General features: G+C 46.5%; 1 protein-coding gene across 1 annotated transcript in view; it reads left to right on the top strand.

The window, feature by feature from the left end:
• LOC144754225 (E3 ubiquitin-protein ligase TRIM39-like) overlaps positions 1-17,786 on the top strand; it is a 574,742-nt gene that overhangs the window by 512,068 nt on the left and 44,888 nt on the right. The window contains exon 4 of the mRNA XM_078641815.1: positions 2,522-2,544. Coding sequence (XP_078497941.1) covers positions 2,522-2,544 — 23 coding nt within the window. The remainder of the gene's footprint in view (positions 1-2,521; positions 2,545-17,786) is intronic.

A 17,786-nucleotide genomic window follows, 5' to 3' on the forward strand; every position in this document is an offset into this window, starting at 1 on the left:
CGCTTGATCCAGTGTGACAGATATAGGCAGAGTCACCACCCACCCGCCAATCAGCCCTGCTGTGCAGCGGCTGTCAATCCCCAGCACTAGACCGGTAACCGACCGGAAGTGCTTCTACCGGGGTGCGTCGTGAGGTGGGGAGTTAAAGCAATGCGCCAACACTGTGAGGAATACTTTGTTTAAAACTATTAAATCAGTTAAAAAGCAGTAACAACACACTGTGCAAATTAGCGATAGCAGCAATTTCAGTATTGGTTTTTAAAAAGGCAGCGAGCGTAGCAGCATGACAGTCAGCCCACCACGCCTGAGCAGGGCTCTCTCCAGATGACAGGCACTGCCCTTGAACCCCTTTGGGAGGGTCGCCTCATTTAAAATGATGATCCTTCCCAAATTCCTTTACGTCCTCCAAAATACCCCCTTCTGCTTTCCGCGGGTGTGTTTTCAGGAGCTGGACACTATGGCTACTAAATTCCTGTGGGGGGGAGGAAGGGCCCGGTTAGCGCTCAGGACTGGTCAGATTCCATCATTCGATGGGGGCATGGGGTTGACTCATTTATACCTCTACTGCCTGGCAACCCGTCTACTGAGTATACACGACTGGTTCAATGGGGGCTGGTCCGACCCTGCCTACAGGTTGGAGCTCAGTGTGCTTGGCCTACCCAAGATCCAATCCCTAATGTACGGGGCGTCTCTTCCATCTACCCGGCCCGATGTGTCGCGCTCTGTACTTCTATCCTGGCGGGCGACCCTCCGACATACCAATTGGACACATAAGCTCACTCAACATACGCCTCTATGGCACGGGGAGGTCAGTGGACTGCGGGAGTTCAGAACATGGGATCTTATTGGGCTCTCTCAACTTGGCGACATGTGGGCGAGTGGCCACATGCACTCCTTTAAAGACCTCCAGTCCAGATACTCCTTGCACCCATCGCAATTTTATAAATACTTACAATTACGACACGCCCTTCACGTGCACCTACAAGACGGCACCAGGATCCCTGAATACAGTCCCTCCGAGGCTCAGGCCATGCTGGGCGACTTGTGGAAGGGGGGGCATATCTCGCATCTACAAGACGCTGGTTAACAACACCCCGACCTCACTAGACCAACTCAGGGGCCAATGGGAGGAGCGGGTGGGTCCTCTGGACGAAGAGGATTAGAGTGACGCCCTCATGTCACCTAAGTTGGTCAACACATCCGCTAAGCTCTGCATGATACAATTATACTACATACACACGGCTTACCTAACCCCACAGCGCCTACATCCTGCCGGTTTTTCCCCACCTGCCGCATGTATGAGATGCGGTCAAGAACCGGGCGATTTCTATCACATGGTGTGGGCGTGCCCCGTCTGACTCTGTTCTGGGGAGAGATCGAGAGTGAATTATCCGAGGTCCTGGGGTGGGAGGTTCCCCATGATCCACGTCATTCCCTTCTTGGGATCACAGAGGGACTCGATGGGACCAGGAATGAGAAGCAATTCTACAACACGGCCATGGTTGTGGCTAAGAGGGACATTGCCGCCTCTTGGAAACTTCCCACACTGCCGGGCTTGGGGAGGTGACAAAAGGGGGTGGATTGGTGTGTGGCACAAGAAAAACAATGTACGAGGCACAAGGGTGTCCGAAGAAATACCGGAGGGTGTGGGGCAAGTGGTTGGGAGCCATTGGGTGACAAACTCTGTATATGAGGCGTTTGTATGTTCCGCTGGGGGTTGGGACTGGATAAGCATTACTTATGTCTTTTTCATTGTACTATATCAGTGTTGTAGCTCTTCATGGTCGTCCAGTTGGTGCTTGTACTTTGTAAACAATAAAGGGCCATATGTAGGTGGGCAAATTCCGGTCGGTAACGGCCGATTTCGGCCGTTACCGACCGGTATTTTGAGTTTCAGATGTAGGTGGCCAAAATATTACCGATTCTGTATATTTACCGAATCGGTAAATTTACCGAATCTGTAAATTACCGAATCGGTAAATGTACAGAATCGGTAATATGGGATGTAGGTGGCACTGCAAACAGTGCCACAGGCCTTTAGGAATTCGTTATTTACCATGAAATATCATGGCATGGTAAATAACGAATTCCTGTGTACATGTACCTAAGGGCATGTCTGTGTGTCACATGGCACACAAGCCAGAAACAGGGGTGCAACAGGGTGTCAAAGTGACACCCTGTCCCCCTTGTAAAATCGGTAATTTTACCGATTCGGTAATTACCGAATCGATATTTGCTATTGAATCCTATGGGCTTCAAGGCCCATAGGAATCAATGGCAAATACCGATTCTGTAATTACCGAATCGGTAATTACCGATTCTTACCGATTCGGTCATTATTACAGAATAATTACCTACATGGCATTTACCGATTTTGTAAATACTGAATCGGTAAAATTCGGTATTTACGATTCGGCAAATGCCATTTACCTACATATGGCCCACATTTGTTTATCAAAAAAATTATTTAATATCGTTTTGTGAAATCTGATTTCACTGTGTTTGTTTCTCTGTTTTGCAGGATGTCAGAAGCGCCCTGAGCAGGTAAGGCTGGTTTACTATCCTCCTCTCAGTGTGTAAGGAGCAGGTCTCGCTGCTGCAGTGTGTAAAAGCAACTGCTGAGTTCACACAAGTCCCCATCTTGCAAAAGAAATATGTCAAAGGATCTTACATTGTAAAATATACAACCCACCTGTGCCCACCATAAACTTATGCTTAGTACTTTGACAAGTCCAAACTATATTGACACTATTCTCCTTGGTTTCAAAATCCACACTATATTCACAAGTTCTTTCAAACTGCTCATTTTGTTTTAAGAAATCTTCAGATCCTCATAAAACTTAATTGAGATCTCAGAAATCTCAAAGTTCCCTGAAAAGCATCCTTGAGTCTGGAAAATACTCGCTTGCATCCACTTGAAACTTGTTTGAGTGATGATCTAACTGAATTAGTCCTCCACAAATATATATCTTCATAAAACTTCTCCCCTCAAGTTTTCTGTCAGGTTTAGGCGGCGTACACAGCTGGTCTTCGATGCCAATCCTAAGCTTCTCCTAACTAATAGCTCAAAATATCTATTAAAAACTGTTTCCAAGGATATTCTCAAAAGGCGAAAGAAGAGATAGGGTGGAGAGCTAAAGATCCGCACATGGGGTGGGTGTCACAGCCACGGATGTCTGATGAATGGTCATGGCGCAGACTCCTAGATCAGAAAGTAATCACACTGCAGACAGAGTACGGTGACATGTACCAGATCACACAATTAACTCCAGGTCAGCTTCCCGCTTCAATGTATAAATGATCCAGTTTTTAGACTGTAGCTGCTTATCCACACAGTAGGCGATCTTAAGCCCAAAGGCGACAGGGATAGAACCCTCAAACCCTTTGCTGTACAGAAAGGATAATATGTGAACAACAGGCATAAAAACTAAATAAAACAAAGGAAACTAAATGAAAATCAAACATGAGAGAGAGCACAGCCAGGCATGGGCTAGTCTGCAAACAAGAACTTCCACAACATTCAAAAGCTCCTAGGCAAGTTGTTTCTGATTAAGTTAATATTAACCGCTTCCGTGCGGCGCCGATTCCGCCCCGTGCTGGACATGCCAGAACAGGGTGCGGTCGTGACGGAACCATTCCGTTATCAGCACAGCTCAGCCGTGACTGATGACGGAATGGTTCCGTCACAAGCATCGAAGGGGTTAATAGAGTTTCATTAGACATGATACTTCTCAATGATGTCTTCTGTTGTAAAGGTAAGAATGCGATCTCCTCAAAGCCTTAACGGATATGCCGGATCACTTAACAAAATAATCCAAGGTGGCGACAGACCACACAAAATAATTGCATTTGTTTTGGGAATAGATTTGAGAACTCCCTTTACCCTGATTATTAAAAACAATATAAAGTATCGAGTTTGGTGGTCGATTCATAGCCAAATGTTGACCAAACATGTGAAAATAAAGATGACCTACGGCGGTCATTTTAGTATTAAATCTTTTTTATTCATAGCTTTAACACCGACCCATGCTTGTGAAGGCACCGGCCACACGACAACAATGCAATAATAGCGCCAAAGTAGGCACAAGTGCCATACTACATGTGTTACACACAGCAAGCCGCCTACAACCCTGCCGGGCCGGCCGCGTCTGAAAGCATGAGAACCAGTCGGAAGCTGTAGCCCTGTGTGCAATAGAACAAAACCCCAAACTAACCCCTTCCCTCTGCCACCCCCCTCAGAGGACCTCCTTGTCCGCTGAGTAAACCAAAAAATCCCAACCAGTCCTGTATCAATAAAAGGAGCAGCATTCGAACCATTTCATATCTGGGCTTTCCGTTTGCCAGCCTTTGCCTTGGGCACAGTGAGTGGAGTGTCCGCAAGGTGCAGCAATCTCAAATAATGGGGACAGCTCAGCTCCCTGAACTCCCCGGTGAGTAAAGTCCAGAATGGCCGCCAGAGGTCTGCAAACTCCTCACCTCTTCCAGCCGCCGACAGCGACAGCCTCTCCATCCCCAGGATCGTCCAAAGTCTGTGTAGCCAGCCAAGTTGCATGGGTGGCTGCGGGTCTCTCCAATGGGCCACTATGTTCTGCACCACCGCCCCTAGTGCGATAGCAATCGGTCTCCCCCTCATGGATTTTAGGGGATACATCAGCGCATTTGGCAAGCCAAGGAGTACATAGGCAGGGAATCTAGGGAGCTGGGTATCTAAGTGCGCGTCTATTAGATCCAGTATGGTGGACCAGTATTGCTGCAGTCGCTCACAGCTCCATAGCAGATGCTCAAGTGTTCCCAGTTTCCCGCACCCCCTCCAGCAGCGATCACTAACCCGGGGGTCCCAGCGATGTATGCGTGCTGGGGTGTGGTACCAGTGTGTGGCTACCTTAGTCAGGGTCTCCGTGAGGCCAGTGTGATAGGCCGAATGCCGGGCTCTATGGAATATCCCTTCCCATTCCTTGCGAGTGATTTGCCTCCCAAGGTCCTTCTCCCACCTAGCCTTCCCTGAGCTGTATGTGTATATGTTGGTAAGAAGCAGATGTTTGTATAAATCAGAAAGCAATTTCTTCTCGGATGTGCGTGTCAGTAGCCACTTCTCATATGCCGTGAGGAAACGCTGCGCTCCTGGCTTAATTGACGGGTGTAGAACCCAGTGCCGGGCCTGTAGATAAGGCAGGCGATCAGCCTCTTGTACCCCATAGTCTTCCTTCACCTTCTGAAAGGAGAGGATGCCTTCGAGGTTAAACATATGGCCCGCTTCCCTACAGGGCGTAGTCCTCCATGTTTTAAAGAGCTGTGGGTCAAGGCCTGGGGTGAAATCGGGGTTCCCGAATATCGGCGTTAACGGAGAGGGAAACTAAGTGAGTTCTTTCCGGACAGCTACCTGATCCCACACCCTCAGCACCGTGCTCGTGATGTAGGATGCATAGAGGTTAGGTGGCCTGTGACGCCGCGGCAAGAAGGGAACACCCTGGAGGGGCCGGCCAGCCACTGCCTGGTCCTGAAAGAGCCAATGTTTGCTGGATTCGAGCTGGTACCATTCCACCAGTGTGCGCAACTGTGCCGCTTGGAAATATAGGGTAAGGTCGGGCAGGCCCACTCCCCCGTGTGCCGGAGGGAGTATTGCGATCTGATGCTTAAAGCGGGGGCGACGCCCGTTCCATACGAATCGCGCCAGATCCGCCTGCGTTTTCTGAAGCCATCCCGACGGCGGGCGCAAAGGGAGGGTCTGGAAGACGTAGAGAGCCTGCGGCAGCAGGCTCATCTTGATTGCCGCTATACGTCCTAGCCAGGAAAGCGTGAGACGGTTCCATTTCCTCAGTGTCTCACTGAGGCGCGCACTCAGCCTGGAATAGTTGGCCTCCACCGTGCCTCGCACTGTTGGCGCCAGTAAGACCCCCAAGTGCGGAACTGTAGAGGTGGACCACTGCAGATTGAATTCGGCCTTGGCGTCCGCCAACACATCTGGGGGCAGGGACACATTTAACGCCATGGACTATTCAACGTTGATTTTAAACCCCGAGGCTTGGGCGAAGGAGTGCAGCTCGACGAGGAGCGCCCGCAGGGATTGCATAGGGTCCATGAGGGAGAGCAGGACGTCATCCGCATATAGGCTGATCTTGTGCGTGTCTCCCCCAAAAGGGATCCCCTTGATGCGTTGGTGTTGTCTAACCCGCTGCGCCAGGGGCTCCATGTAGAGCGCGAACAGGAGGGGGGAGAGCGGGCAGCCCTGCCTGGTCCCTCTGCCTATCGGGAAACGTGGTGAGGTATGGCCATTGACTCGGACCGACGCGTGAGGCTGTCTGTAGCAGTTAAATAGCCGATTGCGGAGAGTCTCCCCGAAGCCAAAGCTCTGGAGCGCCTGTTCTAGATAGGGCCAGTGCACCCGTTGAACGCCTTCTCAGCGTCTATAGTGAGGAGCATGCAACCCGGTCTTGTACGCGATCCGGCTTCAATGAGGTGGAGGACGCGTCTGGTGTTATCGCTCGTTTGCCGCTGGGGGATAAAGCCCGCCTGGTCGGGTTCAACCAACTGCTGCATATAGGGAGCCAGCTGACTCGCAATGATGCCCGTGTACAACTTAAGGTCAACGTTCAGTAGAGATATCGGCCTGTAGGAGCCTACCTGCTTTGGCTATCACCCTAATCGCTGCCTCCAATAGCTCCGGAGGGATAGCTCCTGGCTGATCAAAGGTGTTAAATAGATCTCGCAGCAGAGGAGCCACCTGTTGGCAAAACTTCTTATAAAAAGCCGCGGTGTAGCCGTCCGGGCCCGGGGATTTCCCTAGCTTAAGGCGGGAGATCGCTGAAACTTCTTCCTCCAAGCCTATGGGCCTATCGAGGAACTGTGCTTGCGCCTCACTCAAGGACGGAAGGGTTGCTCCTGCCAGGTAGTCGCTACCGATCTGCAGGTCTAGTCCATCTGCTTCATACAGGTCTGCATAGAAAGACCCAAACGATGCCGCGATGGCGGCGTCGTCCGTGAGCAAGTCACCCTGGGTAGATTGGATAGTATGAATATGTCGCTGCTGTCGCTGCTCTCGTAGTTTGCAAGCCAACAGTTTCCCGCACCGGTCCCCGCCGGTGTAATAGGAATGCTTCAGGCGCAGAGCGGCGAACTCCGCCACATCTTGATCCAGGGCAGCTAACATCTTTCGCTCTTTGCATAACTGGCGCCAAGCCCTGGCCGCCCCCGTGCGTTGGTGTAGTTGCTCCAGCTCCGCTACACGTTGTGTGAGTTCAGCCCTCTTCTGCGCGCGCTCCCTATTATTGGCCGCAGCTACTGAGATAAATTTGCCACGGAGGACCGCCTTAAGCGTCGTCCGTTGGGTAGCTTTAGTGGTGTCGCCGTTGGCGTTGTGCGTGAGGAAGTGGCTGGTGGCAGTCTTAATCTTCTCCACCGTGGTGGGGCTCTGCATCAACATTCAAAAATGGAACACATCTTTGTGTCCCAAACCAATGGCACTGCAAAATACTGCTGTTAGCAGTCTGTTTAATCTTCATTGTTTTGTTTCCATCATTTTACTCTTATTCTTCCTTCTTTTTAATTCTTTGTTTGTCCAAATTTCACATTAACTCAGTCACTATCCACAAGAAAGGAAACGGCAATTTCCCAAATTTCTCATGTTAAAGTTGGGCCATCCGAACCTCCATCAATAACACGTACTAAAGCCAAGTTCGTAGGAAGCAGTTTATTTACACCCAATGCATTTCGAGCCGGTCTGGCTCTTCGTCAGGGGTAACTGTAAAGTACAATATACATCTATAGTAATATCACATCCTTTCGTAGCGTACACGATTAAAAAAAACACTTAATCCCTTTGCGCCTATGCGCATCAACTCGATTATTTTACAATCATTCCACAGTCCCACTGTACATTTGTTTTTATCTGACACCCCATCTCTATTTGTTTTGCATATCCCCCGTGCGTAATGCCTTTTAGAAACTCCCCTCTACTCTCTGCTGTGTCTGTGCCAGAGCCTCCCTTCCTTTCGTTATTTTCGCTCGGCTCCGTGTTCTCATGGTCATTTACTCCTGCTATTTTACACCTGACATTCATGTCATCCTAAACTTAATCCGAACAGTGCTTTTCCTTCATTCAATGTTTCCCCACTCTGCCTTCCTTCCCTATACTCTCATCGTCTTATTTCCGGCAATGTGTCTAACGTACCTGCTAGTCATCCTTCATTCTGTTGCACTGATCGTCATCCGCCTCACCCGCTTGCAAGAGAAAAAAGTCTCGAGCTTAATGGTTCACCTGCATCAAACCATCTCGCAGGCGCCAGTGACGTTGCGGGCCAGGTGTGTCTGGTACCAGAAAGGACGCCACTACCGGGGAATGATCCGACAGTGAGGCTGGGAGGATCTCAACATCGCGCGCGCGTCGCCAGTTGGGAGGAACACAAAAGGTAATCTAGTCGCGCATAAGACTTATGTGCTGCTGAGTAGTGAGTGTAGGCCGTGGCTTGGGGATGGCAGTGTCTCCACAGGTCAACTAGTCCCAAGTCTGTGAGGTGTGCATGCCCCTCAGCGGACAACGCCCCCACCTGGCCAAACCTCTGGTTGGAGCGGTCCGCGGCGTTATGAAACACCAGGTTGAGGTCCCCCCCCCCCCAGCAATAGGTGTGGATGCGTGTTGGCTGTGGCTGCTTCCAGTGCGGAGTGTAAGTACCTCTCCTGTCCTTCATTGGGTGCGTACATAGAGCCTATCAGTAGTGTCTGCCCGTCCACGAGAAAGCGATGTACCAGCAGTCTACCCTTCACCTCTACCTCCTTCTGCAACACCCGCCCCCTGAAAGATTTTGCCACCAGGATTGCCATCCCAGCCACTTTCTTGGTCGCGGATGAGAAAAACTGCTCCGGGAAGGAGCGGGACGTCAGCCTATGGTGATCCTTGGACAGTAGGTGAGTCTCTTGCAGAAGGCATATGTCAGCCTGTGAGCGATCTAGAAAGGAGAGAATCGCCTTGCGCTTGTTCGGGCTGTTAAGCCCTCTCACATTTAGGGAAAGTACCGTCAGCGGGCGTGTCATTCTGCGCGTGGAACAGGAGCAAGTGCATATGGAAAGCGGGCTGGTGGCTCAAAAAGAAAAACCCTATACTTCTCAGCAACTGTGGACAAGGAGGCCCCCCTTCCCCCTTCCCCCACCCCAAACAACTGTCCCACCTGAACCCCAACTGGAAATCCCGTCAACTCCCCCCCTCCCCCCCACCCCCGTCGATGCCCCAACTTGAGTCCCCAAACAACAAACCATAGTCTCGGCCCTGTTTGGAAGTTCAGGTCCGTAGAAGTGTCTCAGTGGGAAAGGTGGCAGTGGTGGTCCCTCCTCGGCTCCCCACTCCCCCCCCCATTATTAAAGCAAAGTGTGGTGGTCAACCCCCCGTTGTGCTATTCATGGAGAAACCGTATAAGAGGGTGGATGTGTGGAGTAGATACAAACGGGTAGATAGAGCAGGGGGTTAAGGGTGAGGGAGAGAGGTATAGGTAAAGTACATGGCCAAAGAGAGGGAGGAGAATTTAGGGAGAGACGGAGTGAGCGAAAAAGAGAGAAGGAAAGGGTGAGTAGAAGTAAAGGGAGCAGGAAATAGGGAGGGTGATTTGGAGGGAACAAGAGAGAGAGAGAGACCGGGTAAAAGATGAGAGTGAGGGATGGAAGGAAAAAGGGAGACAGAGTGATCAAGAGAGGGAGAAGATACAGCAAGCGAGACAATGAAAGATGTAAAGAGATATCAAGAGTAAGATTGAGAGAGCGAGATACAGAGAAGAGACTCAGATACTCCCTTGTTTGAGGCATGTGAGCTGCAGATTGTATACTTTTGCATAGATCGCCATCCGGTTTTGGGCTCGGATATTTGCAGTTTGTTTTTGTCTTGGAAGAAATCTTTGTAGTCACGAGGTAGGTGACTTCTCCCTAGGATGTTGGTGTGCATGGGCATCAGCTCCATCCTTGGATTGTATTTTCTCCGCCATCGGGTTCGGATGTACATTGCTGCGCTCCGAGTCGATATCTGTTTCGAATCCCCCTTCGACGCGCAATCTCTCCACTTGACGGTATTGACTCTATCCCGACTCCTTCCCGACGCACATCTTCACAACAAACTTCTTGACCATCTTCGACGCAGGCCTTTGGGCCTCTCCGCGCCGACCATGCCTGCAGACAATGGAAAGGACTCCTTTCAAGAAATGCCCCAGGTGTAATGCTAAGTTCCCACACACAGACTTGCATGAGGTGTGCAAACTCTGCCTCACCCCGGAGCACGAAGATGAGCATTGCAAGGCCTGTGCATCATTCAGGTCGAAAGAAAAACATCTGTGATCGTCTGGCTCGATGACACAAAATGTCTTGCGGAACCAGCTCGATTCCAGACGTCTTTGGAACAGATCCCGAAATCCAGCCGGAAGAATCAGGCGATGAAGAAGACGTCCCCATCTCCGAAGCTGAAGAGGAGACTGTCCCCTCGTCTCAGCGGTCCATGAGTACCGAAACCCCTCTACCCAAAAACAAACCGAAGGCCCCGGTAATACCCTCGCTGTCCGGCTCAGGTCGACACTGACAACATACTTCTGACGTTCTGCCTCCGGGCCCGGCTATGAAGCCAAAACAAAAGCCTTCCGACTCAGGCTCGAGTCACTCCCATTCCGGCACCGGGAAGTCCTACCCGGCACAGATGCCACAAAGAAAAGATCCTTCCTCTGTGCCAAAGACCGCCTCGACGTATAAGCTGTCGGCATCGGCACACACCAAAGATAGAGACTCGAAGCCGAAGAAATCTTCGGAGCCGAAAAAGGCTTCAGACTCCGAAAAGTCGTCGGAGCCGAAAAAAGCTTCGCAACAGAAAAGCCCTCAAGAGTCTAAGACCCCACGGAAATAATCACAGAATCACTACAAAGAAAGCTCGGACCCGAAATCTTCGGCACCGAACAAAGAAATTTTGCCCACAAAGCCTAGACCGGAATTTTCGGACCAAAAACAGAAATCTCTGTTCATCGATCCATCCACGGGCAAACTAGTCGCCAAACCTCCAAAAAAGATTAAACTGGACACCTCAGAGGAGCCTCCAATACCTCCCAAGAAGCAGGACATGGGTACTAACAATTCCCCACCTCCTTCTCCAGTTAATCCACACCAATTGATTTCCCCTCCACACTCCCCACAGCCTATACTTTCACCTCAGACATCAGACACTGATGATGACCAGGGTGGGGATACAGATCCACAGGGGGATGATAATGTCAACTCCCATACCATCCCACGTAACATTGACCCTTGGGAGGACTACAATACAGGCCCGACCCAAATAATGACCCGGATGTCTATCCATCTAAGCCCACCCTGCCAGATGAAAACACTGGGTTTGCGCAACTTATAACCAGAGCTTCCCAATACCATGGAGTCCCCTTACACTCCGACCCCTTAGAGGAGGATTTTCTTGCTAGAAACCTTTGCACCCTCTCAAAAAACAGCATACACCCTGCCAATATTAAAAGGCTTGTTAACACGGAAGTGTTTAAAGGCCCAGTCGGAGCCAGGGTTCTCAACCCAAGGGTGGATAAAAAATACAAGGCAGCTCCTAATGACACCAATTTATAGTAAAGGTCAGAACCCCCTGGATTCCCTTGTGGTGACTGAGGCACGCAAGTGGGCAAACTCGCAGGGTACAGGCGACACTCCCACTCTTGATAAGGAATCCAAATTAATTGACACATCAGGAAAATGTATCACGTCACAGACGGCAAACCATTGGCGAATCGCCAATGCCAAAGCCTTATAGGCCAGGTACGACAGAGCTCTTTAGGACGAGCTTGAAAAGCTCATGGAACACCTCCCTGACCAGTACAAACAAAAGGCCAACTATCTTATTCAAGAGGGCAAGTTGATTATCAACACATCAATAAAATGTGTGTTAGATAGGGATGATACAGCATCTCGTGCAATTAATACTTGCGTCTTGTTGCGGAGACACACCTAGCTCTGGGTTTCTGGATTCAAGCAAAAAGTTCAAACTGCTATCTTAAATCAGCAGTTTGATCAGTAACATCTTTTCGGGCCCACAGTTGACACATCCCTATAAAAAATGAAGAAAGACACCAAGAGTCTATGGGGTCTTACAGTTCCCTTTCCCGAGAGGTTCTTTTCACCGCTCTTTCTACAGAGCCGGCTCAAAAACCATGGGCTCAGAACAGCCCTCTTCCTCCTACCAAGAGCCCCACGCAAACATCCCCTAAGGGATATTTTCACGGAGGATAAAGAGGCAACAATAATAAAGGAAAAAGTCGCTGCAACAACAACCGCACCTCCCCTACCACTAAACAGTGACTTCCCTCCACTTCCCCCCGATCATACCACTCCTTTCTAGGGACGTCTTTCACAGTTCTTACCTGTCTGGAATTCCATCACAACAGACAAGTGGGTAAGACAAATTATCCAGTATGGTTATTGCCTGGAACTCACTTCTACCCCCCCAAACATCCCTCCCAGACAGCGCCCAATGTCCTTAGAACATCTAACAATTCTCTTTATTTTTAAATATTTTTATTTATTGCAAGAATAAGCAAAAAGGAAAGTAGAAATAAAGAAAAAAAAAGAGAAATCATATTTGGTTATGTATACATCATTGCATAAGTATCTATACATAAAATTATCATTGAAGTACAAGCAAAGAATTACAGTATAAATATTCACAAGTATCCAAATCATAACAGTAATGCTAGTGTGCTGGTCTCGAAAAGCAATTGCAAATTTACCTCATAAACATTCCCCAAATTTTTTCCTTCCCTTTTAATGCCTTAGGGCCCCTAAGTTTAGCCAGTGATATCTCCATTGTATATATTTCATGAATAAGATGCCACCATTCCATAACGCTGGGAGGTTCCTTCGAGATCCAAGTCCGCGCAATGACCAACCTAGCGCAGGCAAAAACAATAGATATCAGGTCTTTATAGTTACAATTAATATCTTGTATATCCAGCAGTATCAAGTGTGCCGAGAGAGCAGGTGTTATTATGTGTCTACTATTAAGAGCCTCTGTTATTCCTTGCCAGAATGTCATAAGCTTCGGGCACTGGTAAAGCATATGTTCTATACCAGCAGCTTCCATATTGCATTTTAAACATTTAGTACGCTCATTAGAAATATTTCCTGAGGTCCAGCTAGCAATTCTTTGAGGTGTATAGTATATTTGAGTAACCGTTCTATAGAACTGTAGCCTCAAATTTGGAAGATTGAACCACTCGATTTATTTGTGTGAGTGATCCAGCAATTTGGTTGGAGCTGATATTAACTCCTAACCTTTTGGTCCATTTGTCCGCCATTTTTGCGCAATCCCCTGTTTGGCCTTTATCAAGACAAGCGTAGCTCTTACTAATAAGGGATTTAGTATAACTAGAGTAAATGCATTGTAAAGTATCTGAATGTTCTACTCTCCCAATTTTCATTCTATTAACCAAAAAGTCTTGTATCTGTATATATTTAAAATACATAGCATCATTAATTTTATACAGTATTTTTAATATACTAAATCTCAAGAGCCCATCCGGTCCATATAAATCGCCTAAAGTATTTATACCATGGTCTATCCATTGTGCGCAGGCGCCATCAGAAAATATATCTGGCATCCCTGGATTCCCCCAGATTTGTAGCTCCGCATTGAAAAATGGAATTTTATCAATACTCATAATTTGATCCCAAATTCTTTTGATATCTCTAGCGGTCTTAAATTTGACCCTCTTGTAATAATTAGGGTCGTGCACACGATATAAAAACTGATTACTTTGTGATCCCAACATAAATTGATGGAAAAATAGGGAACCATCCTTAGACAGGAGACTACGTATACGTTGGATGAAGATGGCAAAAAAATAAATTTTGAAATCCGTGAAATTTAAGCCTCTCTTTTCTATTGAAAGTTTCAATGCGGTCATTGACCTTCGGGCTTTTTTATAGCCCCAAATATAGCTGCTACATATACTCTCTATTCTCTTAATATATAGATTATTCAATTGCATGGGGATAGACCTAAATAAATACAATATTTTCGGTACAATCTTCATTTTGATTACATTTATACGTCCTACCAAACTAAGTGGTATCTTATGCCAGTTTTTAAGAGTAGCAGTGATCTCTTTGAGTTAAGGATCAAAGTTCAGTGCTATGATTTTCTCTATATCAGCAGTGAGTTTAACTCCTAAATAGATAGCATTTGGGCAAAGCCCTAATATCGGTTGTATAGGCTTATAATTAGCAATTACTTGAGTTTTGCTCACATTTAACTTATAGCCCGATATAGCACCAAATTCGCTAGCTTCCTCAATTATCTTAGGGATGGCCAAAACTAAGTCGGTAGTAAATATAGCTATATCATCAGCAAAGGCTGTAATTTTCAAGCTCTTGCCTCCATGCTCTATTGGAATTCTATTATCCTGAGCTGTTAGTGCATTTAGAAATGGCTCCAAAGCAAATAACAGGGGCGATAAGGGACACCCCTGCCTAGTCCCCCTTTTGATTAAGAATGTAGCCGAATTGGCTCCTAAATAACTAGCTGTTGCCGTTGGTGATTCATATAGATTGAACCCAACCGAGATATTGCCCCTGTATACCGAATGCACTCAACGTTGCCCAGAGGTACTCCCAGCCCATTCGGTCAAATGCTTTTTCTAACATGACCATTCCGAGTGGAGCGAGAGTAACTGCGGCAACGTCGAAAGCTGTAACCGCAGTATTGATGTGGGTAGTGGTGTCTCTCCCCACCACAAACCCATGTTGTTGGCAATTGACCAGATCTGACATAATAGGAGCAAGGCGATTTGCTAAAACTTTAGCAAACACTTTTGCATCAGTATTGATTAGTGAGATTGGCCTGTATGATCCCTGTTCCGCCGGTGGCTTGTTCTTTTTTTAAAAAGAATACTATTTTGGCGGTTCGCCATGATATAGGAGCTCTTCCTGTTTCCCCTATAGAGTCTATCACTCGCTGAAAGAAAGGAAGTAATTCCTTTTCACAGATCTTATAGATCTCTATAGGCAAACAATCTTCTCCCGCTGCCTTACCTGGAGGTAGTGCTTGTATAGCTTTCCCTATTTCTTCAATTGTAATTTTGGAGCCAAGTTGTCTAATTGCTTCTACATCTGGTCTCCCGGGTGCGCATTTCTCTAAATAAATTCTAATTTCTTCTGATGTAGGTGAATTTTATGGAGTATAGAGGTGACAATAATATTTAGCGAATTGGTCTAAAATCCGCTCTGAGTTTTTGTATTCCTTAGAGTCTAACCCTTTTATTACTTTTATAGAAGTTTTTGCCTTTTTGTCAGCTATCTTGTAAGCCAACATTTTACCAATTCTGTCTCCCCCTTCATACTGTGCCAACTTATATTTGTGTATTTTGAAACAAAATTTTTCCCTGAGGGTTTTCTTTAATGTCGCCCTCAATGCCACTAATCCTAAACCAAGTTCTTAGATATTAGTTTGGCCCTGTATTATAGCATCGGACAGTCGTTGTTCACCAAGTCGAATGTTAGATATAGTCAAATTTTCTACGCCACGTTTTCCAGCATTATCCCTTAAAATGTATTGTTGCACATAGCTTCTAATACTGCATTTGTACGCATCCCATACAAAATTAATAGTTGTTGAATTAATGTTCAATAATATGAATTCCTTTATGTGACTTATAATACAAAGAATGCATTTTGAATCTGTTAGTAGATATCTAGGGAATGTAAACTGTCGGGGGGTTTGTTTATTATCCAGAATTTTAAATTCAAACATTATCGGATTATGATCGGAAGTAACTTTAGGGCAAAGTTCTATATCGCAATTCTCCAGAGTATTGTCTGTTGCCCATATCATGTCCATTCTAGAGCAAGCTTTATGTGGAGCCGAATAGTATGTAAAGCCAGCTATGGTGGGATGTTTAGTACGCCAAGCATCTTTCAAGTTATGAATCCTGGCCAGCTCTATTATAGCTGCCCTAACTTTACCCATTCTAGTTCTATTTCCTTTACTTGTCGAATCTATTTTATAATTCATGACACAATTAAAATCCCCCATTATCAGCAGTTCGCCTTCCCAATCGAGTAATTCAATATTCAATTGCTCATAGAGTTTAGGTTCATCTATATTGGGACCATAGACAATACAAAAGACATAGCATTTTTGATCAAATTGCATCTGTGCTATTGCCCACCTCCCCTTGGCATCAGCTGCAGTTTTAATAACATTCATTCTTAACCATTTTTGTTTCAAGATAGCTACACCCCGAATTGATGCCCCTAAGGTTGAACACACGACAAGGTCATAGCCCATTTGTGAAAAAAGCTTACGATCTTGAAATCCAATATGTGTTTCAGGAATAAGTGCAATATGTGGTTTATACATGTTCATTTCTTCTTGTACTAGTCTCCTCTTCAATTTATTATTGAGTCCAGCAACATTCCACACCAAACATCTAAGAAAAGACATAGCTTGTACTTACATTTCTCAGCCTCCTCTGCATAGTATATTGCTTTGTATTGAAAAACTCTAAATCTTTAATTTCCGTTTCTGCCCATATTCCATTCTTGCAATAAAGTTTCTTCCCCTTTTTTACCCCCACCCACGCCAGAGCCCTGGCCCCTCCCACCCGCCCTCTCACCCTCAGGTCCCTAAGGGGGGAGCACCCCTCTATCCCTTGCTGCCGCTGGAGGGGCAGCACAGTGAAGTAATGAGCATGGAGACTGTCACCTCAGCTTCCAAACTAAAAAAAAAAAAAAGGGGAGAGGGAAAGCGTAAGAGAATGGAGAGACTAAAAAAGAAGTAGAGCAATAAAGAGTTTGAGAGAGAAAGGAAAAGTTTCAACTGAAGAAAGCCTCCCTTTATCTATGCAAATTCAAATTGTTTCTAAATAGTCAAATAATCAGGATCATGTCCTACTAATGTGAGTATTATTTCATTTGTCTTGCTCTCTTGTGAATTTCTCTAAAGCTAAGACCGCCTCTTCCGGTTCAGTAAAAAATAATGACTGGCCATTTCTAATAATTTTAAGGCGGGCAGGTTCCTGTAAATAGACCATGCAACCTAAAGCTTTAAAAGAGTTAATTTGCGGAGCTCCCAACGTCAGTCCATTGTACCCTTGCTCAAGTCCGAACGTACAAAAAAAGTAATATTGTCAATAGTGACTGGGCTATTAGGTTTAGCTTTAAGAGACACTGCTTGTCGTAGCAGAAAATTTCCAAAATATATCAAAAATGGTCTAGGGAATTTATTGTTTTTGTTCTTTTGAAAGAGGGGCAATCTATGAACCCGCTGTAATTGGGAGTCCCAGTCCCAATCCTATAAGTCGCTAAAGGCCTTTTGGAAAAGTTTCACCACAAAGGTTCTCGGATCGGCCCCCTCAGAGCCCTCTGGAATTTCAAACAGTCTAAGATTGTATCTGCGTGCCCTATTCTCCATGTCTTCAACTTTTGTCTCCAAATTAGATATTCGTATTGAGTGGGATCTTGTTGCTAATTCCGATCTATAGCGCCTTCTTCTACTTCGACAACGCGTTGTTTTAAATCTTCAATCTCCTGCGCGACCCCTCCAAGCTTGTTACACACTTCACTCATAAAGGCTTGCAATTTTGTATTATCTTCTCTTAATTGCAAGTATTGCTGTTGGCTTTCTTGTCTTTGTGCCATAAGAGTTTGCATGATTAAGTCTGTTGATGTAATATCTGAATGCACTTTTATTTTTTCCCCCTGTATTACTAATTGGGCTGGCAGTTGGTTTGATGTGTCATTATGTTCTGATGTTATGGCCAGATTACTAGCAACCA

The sequence above is a fragment of the Lissotriton helveticus genome, chromosome 5_1, assembly GCF_964261635.1.
Source record: "Lissotriton helveticus chromosome 5_1, aLisHel1.1, whole genome shotgun sequence".
In the NCBI taxonomy this organism is placed as follows: domain Eukaryota; kingdom Metazoa; phylum Chordata; class Amphibia; order Caudata; family Salamandridae; genus Lissotriton; species Lissotriton helveticus.